The sequence below is a fragment of the Otolemur garnettii genome, unplaced genomic scaffold (genome assembly GCF_000181295.1).
Source record: "Otolemur garnettii isolate 467f Iridium unplaced genomic scaffold, OtoGar3 scaffold00021, whole genome shotgun sequence".
Lineage (NCBI taxonomy): Eukaryota > Metazoa > Chordata > Mammalia > Primates > Galagidae > Otolemur > Otolemur garnettii.
Window position 1 is genome coordinate 9,352,107 of NW_003852416.1, and position 10,397 is coordinate 9,362,503.

The 10,397-nt window shown below is 45.9% G+C and overlaps 1 protein-coding gene across 1 annotated transcript in view; it reads right to left on the reverse strand.

Annotated features, from left to right (window-relative positions):
* TECTB (tectorin beta) overlaps nucleotides 1-9,979 on the reverse strand; it is an 18,385-nt gene extending 8,406 nt beyond the window's left edge. Inside the window, exons 1-6 of the mRNA XM_003787340.3 lie at nucleotides 9,826-9,979; nucleotides 8,824-9,014; nucleotides 6,759-6,901; nucleotides 6,580-6,652; nucleotides 793-896; nucleotides 569-652 (exon numbers count right to left, since the gene is read on the reverse strand). Of these exons, the coding sequence (XP_003787388.1) occupies nucleotides 569-652; nucleotides 793-896; nucleotides 6,580-6,652; nucleotides 6,759-6,901; nucleotides 8,824-9,014; nucleotides 9,826-9,901 (671 nt within the window). The 5' untranslated portion in view covers nucleotides 9,902-9,979. The remainder of the gene's footprint in view (nucleotides 1-568; nucleotides 653-792; nucleotides 897-6,579; nucleotides 6,653-6,758; nucleotides 6,902-8,823; nucleotides 9,015-9,825) is intronic.
* Nucleotides 9,980-10,397: the final 418 nt, after the last annotated feature.

The window sequence follows — 10,397 nt, forward strand, 5'->3', positions numbered from 1 at the left end:
CCCGCCACAACACCCGGCTATTTTTTGGTTGCAGCCGTCATTGTTGTTTGGCAGGTCCGGGCTGGGGATTCGAACCTCCACCTTAGGTGTACATGGCTGGTGCCTTAGCCGGTTGAGCTACAGGCGCCGAGCCCAGACCAGCTTTTCCATGGGGCAGTTCCAATACTACTTCAGTCCTCTACTCCAGATTTTAAAAGCTCCCTGTTATAATTAATAATAAATTTATAATTTTACTAATAAAAATAATACAGACTATCCAGCCTCACATATCCGCTCCTGTGCCTCAATTTCCTCATCTATAAAATGGGGATAACAGTCACACCACTTTCTGGCTATAAGGCTTCACTGAGTTAATATAGGGTAAAACTCTCAGGATAGCACCCCGTACCTGGAAAGCACAAGGACTATTTCCTAGTACTTGTCCTTTGCCTGGGAGCACCGAGGATGTCACTGATGTCACCACAACAGGCTCTATCTCTTCCTGCCGAGTTATCTGAAGGCAGAGCACAGTAGCCCTGGATACACCTGGCTGCTGTGCTCAGGCCTGGCTCTAGATGGTGGTACCTACCCCTTGTTGATCAGCTGCCACTGCAGGGGATACATGAAGTCAGCAGAGGGTGTGGCCCAACAGCTGTTCAGGACCACTTTAAACCTGGAAATAAAACAACATGGCATCACTTTGAGCCAGAGAGTCTTACGCCTGGAAACATCGGGTGGTTAAAAAGTATCTCAGCTAGTCTTCTGTTCTTTTCTTTGTGTTTAAGAATATGAACCTAGAAGAGATATACTTACCTGACACTTAACCCTTTGGCTTCTACTCCTGCAAACAGATCTGAGCCAATTTCAGATGTTTCCAGGACAAAGGGGGCTTCTTTCTTGGTGGAGAACTTGGCATTCTTGGGAAGGAAATTGACAGTAGGTGTTAAGACTTCTCAGACTGAGCAGGTGGGTCTGGCAGGAGCAGGTGAATTGGGATAGGGTAGGGGTGAGAATTAACTCAAAAGATATAAGAGCATGAGACCAGAGTGACTCTCCAGGACCAGAGAAGCCACAGCTCCTGGGATGCTAGTGCTCTCTTAGAAGGGACAAGGATATGGCATATTCTGCACTGGCTGGCTGTGGCGAGACACCTACAGTATATCAGTGAGATTTGAGCAATGGGAAGAAAGTAGAGCCCAGGGACGCTGAGGCGCTGTGCTTTACTGAACACGTACAGCGCCCCCTGCCCTTGTTCACCTCTACTTTTTGTCTGAGTGGATTTCAGCCTGGCCTGGAAAGTTTGCCATCTGATTCTTGTTAAGATTACAACCAGCAGTAACAAAAACAACCACAACGTATTGATTGCCTACTGTGCATGCAGGACACTGTCCTATATATTGGGATAGCCTCTATTCAGTATGTTGAAATACATTCATGAACAAAAAGCAAAGATATCTGCCTCTAGTGAGCTGGTCAGTCTGTAGCAGTGAAGACTGTCCATAGACAATAAATAAGTCAATTGTACAGTACGTTCCAGTAGAATGTAGTACCTTATATAGAAAAGCTACAGAAATGTAGACCAGGATAAGGCAGATTGGGAATGTGAAAAGGCCAGGTTTCAAGGTCAAATACCGTGGCTGGGGAGGCTACAGTGAGGACGTGGCATATGAGCAAGCCTTGGAGAAAGGGAGAAAGGGGTTCATGCAGTTACCAGGCCAGACTGCTTGAGTCAGAGGGCTCTAGACCTTGGACAGGACTGCAAGGCTAGAATGAATGAGCTGGAATGAATGAGCTGGTGGGGGGCAGAGAGTGGGGAAGGGTGGGGCTTAGGTTAGAAAGGTCATGTGGGGAATGGAAAAGCCAAGGGCTGCAGCTCTGGGTACTTGGGGTAGGGGTGGGGGTGGGGGTAGCATCATCACACTTTGAGTGGCAGGTTCTGATCACTGGCTTGGTGTGGGTGGTGGTCGCCTGCCATCGTTGTCAGACCATTCTGAGCAGGCCATTGGGAATGGTAGCAGTGTTTCCAGTGGACTTACCAAAGGAAGCTGGTTTCTCCATTCTCTGAATCTCGGGTTCATTCGGCTCTAGAAACAACCTTAACCAACTCTGCGGCCTCCAGAGATAAAAGCATTGTGATGGGAAGGTGAGGACCATGGGCTAATGCCAGCTCTCACTGCTAACTTGGGCACACCTCAGGCAAGTCAGCCTTCAGGCCTCAGTTTCTATATGCAAAGTAGGATTAATCTTTGTGACTTTATATAGCAGAAGAATAAAGCCTAGACTGGGTGCTAATTAAAAGATCGGGTTTAGAGCTTCATAGAACTGTGATAGGCAGTGGTGGGAGGAGCAGATGCTGAGCAAGGATGTCTGGTTAGGATGAAGTTTACTCCTCACATGTCAGACACAGGGACACTGCTGAGAGGATCAGAGTCTCTTTCACCTTCTAGCACCTCTTACGTTATTTTGCACATAACAGGTCCATCCACGGTTCCCCAGCTCAGTCTCCTAAACATCCTGTTTGTCAGGCCTTTTGCGCCATTTAAAATGGTTGCAATGATTAAATACAAACGTTCTTAACCATAAGGGATTCACTGGCTTAATACGCAGGCTGAAGCGGCAGATTTATAGTGATTTGTAAGGCCCCTTGTTATTTTGTAAGATTTCTCATGTTACAGGAGACCATTTCAGATGAGAAGTAACTTGGAGACCTCAATGTCCTCCTCACCCCAAGGAGCTCTGTCCAACTCCTCCTCCCAGGGGCCAGCCAGCAAAATATTCAAATATTGGAATAATGCCCCTACTCAGGGGGGAAGCTGCTTGATTCTGTTACAAAGTGGAGAACAGAACCAGTTCCATTAACTCAATTCCTGAAAAAGAACACTTTGAATGATCAGGCTCTCCACTCTCACCCAACTTGTAAGCAATGTTTCCCAACTTTCTTTACATGAAATTAGCAACTGATCTCCAGATGAAATAGTCCTCCCTTATCCACGGGGGATATGCTTCTGAAATCAGGGACATACTGAACCCTCTTATACTACGCTTTTTGGATCTGGTGCTTGGGGTGGGATAGTTTCTCCTCAGTATAGAGACAGCTGCTAAGTGGTGAATGAACAGCTAGTATCTATAGTGTAAAAATGCTGGAGAAAGGAATGATTTATGCTCCATGAGGAGCAGAGTGGGATGGCGCGAGACTTCGTCATGCTACTCAGAACAGCTGTGTAATGTAAAGCTTGTCAATTGTTTACTTCTTGAATTTTCCATTTAATATTTTTGGACCAGAGCTGACCAGGGGCAAGCAAAACCTTGGATAGGGAGAGACCTGGAAAGTTTATTTTGGCATCCCTGGAAACATAGAAATACTACATCAGTGGTTCTCAACCTTCCTAATTGCCACCTTGTTACAAATGGAAAAAAGGGGTCGTAACCCACAAGTTGAGAACTCAAAGAGAATGGATGACCACCTTGAAAACTCCAGTGCCTTCACTTTACTGAAAGGTTGAGTCACAACCAGCTAGTGACACTAGTTAAGGATGGACATACATTGTTTAACAATAGTTCATGTGGAAAAATCTAGAACTTGCTTTTGAAAAAGTAAAAAATTATTCCAGAACCTAGAAGGTCACCTCTGACCCACCGTGTCCTGCATTGGTCTGATAAGGTTTGGATTATTGAATCACATTTCAGTTCTGGGCTCCTTTTTTTTAAAAAATAGAGGCACTGACCAACTGTCATATTCAGGGAAGAGGGACTAGGTTGGTAAATGAACCACAAATAGTGAGCAGATGTTTAGCTTGGGGGAGATATTTAGCTGGAGATATTCGAACGGCTGTCAGCAACAGAATCATAGGTATTATTTCAGAACACAGAACCAGGGCAATGGGCAGGAGTTCAGGGTGTCAGATTTCATATGCTGATCTGAAATGGGAAGGCCCGAATCACCATTGTCTTGGGAAGAGATGGGGAGGCCACCCCTTAGCAATCCTCTAGAAGGGTCTCGGGCTTTGGTGGAAAGTCAGATTTGATCACCTCTGAGGTTTGTTTTGACTTTCAGTCTGTGATTTTGGCTTCTATTGTTTGCATTTGTTCCAGCCCAAGCTTTTTCCTTTCTCTCTCAGGAATGATCGGTACCGTTTCGACTGAATACAAGTCAATCTAATCCCACACTGGCACTAATGTTCAGCCTTACAGGGGTAACAATGCTAGGAGCTCTCAGAGCTTCTGGTTTAAATAGGGTCCAAGTCCATGGGAGTGGTTACTTTCTTAGGGACTAAGCCCTTCCTAAAGATCACTTCGTGTAATCATATAACAAACCTATGGGGTAAATGCTATCATTATCACAATTTAACAAATGCAGAGATGGACGCCAGAGAGTTTGACTAACTTGCCCAAAGTCACATAACTAGTAAACGTGGAACGAGATTTCCAACCACAGGCCTGATGGCAAAACCCATTTTCCTAACCACAGGACTGGGCGGCTTCTGTAAGCTGACTACCTCTCCTTGTTTTTTATTGGGAGTCAAAATGACTCTTCCCTGGGAACCGACCGTAGGCCACTGGCCAGACTGAGTGGGAAGGCCGTGGGGAGAAAAGAAAAAGGAAGCACTAAGAACAAGCCGTGCTTGTGGAGCCCAGCGCTCGGGGCTCTCAGAATCCTCAGCAATGAGCGGTGAGCAGATTCCATTGTGCTGTCTGGGGCACCGCTCTGTTTCTGGTAATTTGATGGAAATATATGCAGGAGCAGTTGTTACTTCAGAAACACATGAGAATGCTCTCAAAGCAGAGGAAGGGAGAAAAAAGTGAACAAGCCCCACGGGTCAGGATAGGAAACCGAGTGGGAATATCGGTCAGCACAAACGTGTCTGTGTAACACGCTCCCTGTTTGCCGGGGTCCTTTTGCCCTGGAGGGAACTGGTGGGCTTCAGCGGAGGCCTGAGCCTCATTTCTGTACTAGTTCAAGGAGGCACCCTGTTAGCCTATTTCGGTCTGTCCAGCTTAGAGAGCATGCCTTTTATTTACTTATGTTTTTAATGAGTTCCTTCCAGTTCTAAGGTTTGGTTTATGTCTGAAACTCAGCCCAACACACCGATGATGGGTGATGATTTTCAACAATCTTGACGTCTCTCTATTGCCAACTGTTTGAAGACCTTCATGGCATCTTATCTATGATTTTATCTGGTTAAAATAACAATGATTCCCTTCTAGACGTGTACTCAGAGTAAAGGCAGCCTGTCATTAGGAAGTCCCCTGAGACTGCTGTCAGCGTGCAGAAGCCTGTCTTCCTCTCTGGACAGCCTTCATCAGTGACCGCAGGGGTTTAGCCACCCTGCCATCACCCTGGTGGCCCACACTGTATTTGCTTTCCCCCACTATAGGTCACGGGGTGGGACAAGATTCCTCTTACTTCTGTGGTCCTTAACCACGAGTGGGAGGGGGTGGATCTAGATTCTGGGAAACCTTCATGCTTATATACTTTGGGGATCCCTCTTTAATAAAAAGAATCACAATTTTCAAAACAAAATTAGGCACATGGCTTTGAAAGGGGCTTGTGCAAGGGATCCTGACATTTAAGTGTCATTCCCGTCACGGGAATGACAATTGTTAGGAGATCGAGACTGGGCACTGATCTGGATCGCCTGTGTGATCGTGGACTAATCACTTGCTCTGGGCTTCAGATCCTAGTCTGTGAAATGGGCTAGGTTATTCTAAAATCCCTTCCATCTCTCCCTATCTGAGTTCAGCATGGTTAGTAGTTTCTAGGCAGCAGGTGAAGCAAGTTCAAAGAGTTTAAAGTTGGTGGAGTTCCAGGTAGGACATTTTTTCCCTTGGGAAATGAATGGGTTGCACAGGAAGCCCTCTAAGGAGGTCTTTTGGTTTTAGTGATCCGTGGAAAGGTTTGTAGTTCTGCCTGCACCCTCCTCTGGCCAGCTAGGCTAGTGTATCTATGTGCATGTGTCCTCACTGGAAGTAGCAGGCTTAACAAACAAAGCACTCCTTCTACAGCAGAGCAGCCGGGCTAGTGGCCATTGCATATTTAGTTTCTCTGGAGCACTTTATTTTGAGAGACACCAAAGTGTGCCTTTAACGTCAATGTCAACATAGGCAGCCTGCCTAAATTTGACGGCAAGGAATCCCACCAACTGAAATGCTTTAGAGACCAGAGAATCAGGCAGCAGCCCAACCTGTCTCCTTAGTCCTGTCCTAGGCAGGAAACTCAATTCCCCGTGCCAAATGTTTGAAGAAGAGCTAGATCCTAAATAGAAATCTATGGAGAGGGTTGCAGTGGAAACTAATCTTGATTAAGAGTCCAACATTGGCAGTCTTACTATTGACCTGGCCCTCAGTTTCCTCATCTCTAAAATGGGCAGGTTGGCCGTCTCTCTCTGTGGCACTTGTCAGCTCTTCTATCCAGTCTATGAATCTGACTTCATTCTATGCCTAGTCTTTAAAGAGGTTTAGAGCTAACTCAAAGCTTATGTCTCAACTTGAATTCAAGAGTGAGGCTCTCCATAGAGCTGGGGGGAAAGTGAACCCCGAGGAAGCATCCCATCATGTCCTGGGGAGTCCACAGGGCAGTAAGGGAACCTGGAGAGCACTTACAGTGTAGAAGTTGAGAGACAATTGGCTTTCAAATGTGCCCATGCTCCCGTTCTTCACATGAACTGTGGCCACTCTGAAAAGGGGAGAGAATTTTGCATAAGGACTGAAACACGCCTGGTTGGTAGGGACTGTGGCACACACGCAAGGCAGCCAGCCCTCTGTGCTGCAGAGCAACTTACCTCTGGTCGAAGGCGGCCTGGTTCACCAGGTAGGTGGAGTGGTAGGTGCAGGAGAAGGAGTAGTTGACAGGCTGGTTTTTTACGATCACGGTGCTGTCATTGGAAACAATGTGGCTGTAGAAGTGGTAGATGGGTGGCTTATACTAGAAAAAGGAAGAAGGGCGTCAGAGCGGCCCTGGGCACCCCAGAGGGAATGTGGTTCTGGGAAAAGTCAATGAAGATGGGTCAGGACAAAGCCCAGAGGAGGGGCATGAATGTTCTCCACTGACAATAGCATCCACTCTTGTTGTCTGTGAGTGAGCTGATAGTTTCCGCAAAGAGTTCTTGTGTTTGTTCAAGTAAGAGTGTTTAAAATAATCTAGGTTGGTGTTGTGTGTGTAAAAAAAAAACGATATATACTCACTGGGCTCTGACCAAAAAGAACTGGCTCAAAAATCTATATCCTAGTAGTAATTTTTTTTTGCCTTTTCTCCCGTCCAAGTATCCTAAATTAATGCTTTACTCATCTCCAGTTTCTAGAATGTTACTGTCCAATTCTTCCTCCCCACCGTAAGTGCTATTTCTTTTCTTTCTTTTTCTTTTTTGAGATAGGATCTTAATCTGTCACCAGCCTGGAGTGCAATGGCATAATCATAGCTCACTGCAGACTCCAACTCCTGTGTTCAAGCGATCCTCCTGCCTCAGGCTCCCAAGTAGCTAAGACCACAGGTGTGTGTCACTATACTTGGCTGATTTTTTTTTCTTTTAGAGATGGGGTCTCACCAGGCTGATCTCAAACTCCTGGCCTCAAGTGATCCTCTGACCTCAGCCAACTGAAGAGCTGGGATTACAGGAATGAGCCACTGTGCCCGGGCCATAAGAATTATTTCTGAGACTCTTCCTTTTGACTTGGACTGTAAAGGCACAGAATATTAGCTGTAAGGGATATTGAATATCCACTCGAGAAGTGACCACCCTAAGGCCATATAGATGATTTCTAGTTCACCTTACCAAGATATACTCAAAGATGTGATGCTCTGCTAATCATGCCTGTGACACTTTTTTTTTTTGCACTTTTTGGCCGGGGCCAGGTTTGAACCTACCACCTCTGGTATATGGGGCCAGCGCCCTACTCCTTTGAGCCACAGGCGCTGCCCATGCATGTGACTCTTTCCACCAAACCATTGAATAATTTGTGAGGTTTTTAGGAAGGAGAGGTGGCCCTGGAAGGTCTTTGCTTTCACCTTCTGAGGTCTGTAGATGTGCAGTCTTCTGGCAGTCAAGGCAGCAGGAGGGCCAGGGGCCCCTCCCTCACGACTGCACCCCGACTGGTTCTGTGGCCCTACTAAGGACTTCGTTGGGAGGTCTCAGATTTCTCCTCAGTCATAGGATCCTTGGCAAGAGGATATTTGTGTTTTCTTTTCTTTCTTTCTTTTTCTTTTTTTTTTTTTTTGAGATGGAGTCTCAAGCTGTCACCCTTTGTAGAGTCCTATGGCATCATAGCTCACAGCAACCTCAAACTCTTGGGCTTAAGTGATTCTCTTGCCTCAGCCTCCCAAGTAGCTGGGACTATGGGTGCCTGCCACAATGCCTGGCTATTTTTGTTGTTGTTGTTGTTGTTGCAGCTGTTATTGTTGTTTAGCAGTCCTGGGCTGGTTTGAACCCACCAGCCTCGATGGATGTGGCTGGCACCCTCTCCACTGAGCTACGAGCATAGCTGCATTTTCTTATAATTCTATGAAGCCCCACCCTGAGCACTTCATGAGACCAAGTTATGTATTGTGTCATAGTTTAGCCATGCCTTTAAAATGCTCTTCCAAATGCACTTTATCACCACATCAAAGGGCAGAGGTTGGCTCCTCTAACCCAGGAAGGATGGCAGCTTGTGAGCACAAGCTCAGAACCTGAAGTTCTCCCACTCACAGAAGGTAACCTGGCTAGTTCTGGCAGCAAATTAGGAGAATGAATAACCAGCTACAAGAGTTACCTAAACTAGGGAGAAGAGAAGATTTCAGATAACACTACCACCCCAGCAAGCATCTCACCCTCTGTCCCAGCTGCTCTGAATCCTGCAGCCTGGCCTTACCTCTGACTGGGTCCCACAGTAGGACTTGTTTTTGGGAGATAAGTCGGGAATCACAAATTGGTAGTAACCTCCTTCGTGTACCCCATTGTAGCACAACCCTCCGAGAGCCAGCTGATGCACTTCCCATCCGTAAGGACACTCGGGGATTTTGGTGATGATGGTTTTGGGATAACAAAACACGAGAATGACATCTGGAAAGGGCACAGGCAGTTTGAAATCAGATTTGCTAATCATATGAATCTACATAAAGATCAGTGGATTCCTACCACACCCGAACTAGCCGAGCAGTAGGTTAAAATAATGCTATCTTCCTATTGTGTACTGGCGGGGATGAAAGTTTTCCCCAAACTTGGGTGATTGAAGTTCCACTTTTATACTTTTTTCTACATCTATTTAATAACTGTACTGCCTTAATATCTATTTAAAATTGGTCCATTTGAAAGCTTTAACTTTATTTTAAGGTGTGTACCTGTGAAGCCACAGATTAGATGTAGTGTGTATTTGTAGTGCACACACAGACACAGACACACACTCACACTCACACATATGTATTTAAAATCTCCATGAAAACGAGCACTTCACTTAAAATTTTAAAGTATCAATTTCATCCAAAATATTGTAAAATACTGATATATGGCACAGGACAGAATCCCAACAGTTAAATACAAAATGTGAAAATGTTTTAACTATGTGTCTATACAGAGAGAGGAGAGGAGAGAGTGAGATAAGGCAAGCATTGTCTAATTTTAACAAAGTCTTAAAATTTATCCATGTAACACATTGCGTTCATACTTCTTAAATTTATACCAAAAAAAATCTAAGTTCATCTAATATATTTTCGTTTCCTGTGGGAAAAGAACGATGGGCCGTGGGGGCTTCCGCGCTGTCTGCTTGGCCACATTATTGGATCTTCATACAAGGTGAGCACAGAGCTCTGAGCATTGCAAAGGAAAGCTTCAGGAAACGTTCTTTCTAGGAAGGTGGATTGGCTCCAGGGCATACCTGCTTTGTTCGGAGTACAGGACTTCGCAGAGGCTTCCGCAAAGATGGCCAGCAGGACGAAGGCCCTCATCACCATTGCTTCTCAGTTCTGGTCTTTGCCAGGTGGCCAAACCAAGCTGGCCAAATGTTTATGGTCTTTCCAGGGCCGGGGCCTCGATCATTCTAGGTCAGAAACATGAACAGACAGTTAAAATCAAGGTTAAGAACAAAGCAGCACACGTGGTCTTGGGGGAAATTTCCAGGGAAGAACAGTGATGCCACTCCCTGTTTCTAAGGGTCCCTTTTTAGCACTGAGAGGCAAAAAGTGGGGCTCGTACCACTGGGTGCGTCAGTGACCCACGCAGTTGCCCGTGTTCCCATGTTTTATCATCTCTGCACTGTGGACGCTGCCTCTGCTCCCCAAGTCCCTATCCAGTCCCAGCTTAGCTTTATATAGCCCGAGGGTGTAAAAGAAACCGACTCCAGATAAGTCACAATGAGCGTGCTTATCCTCCTCCGTGGGGGGAATAAAAGGCACCTCGCACAGTAATCCGATGGGAAGCTCAGTTACCACTTGGGTCTTTTTTCTTTTA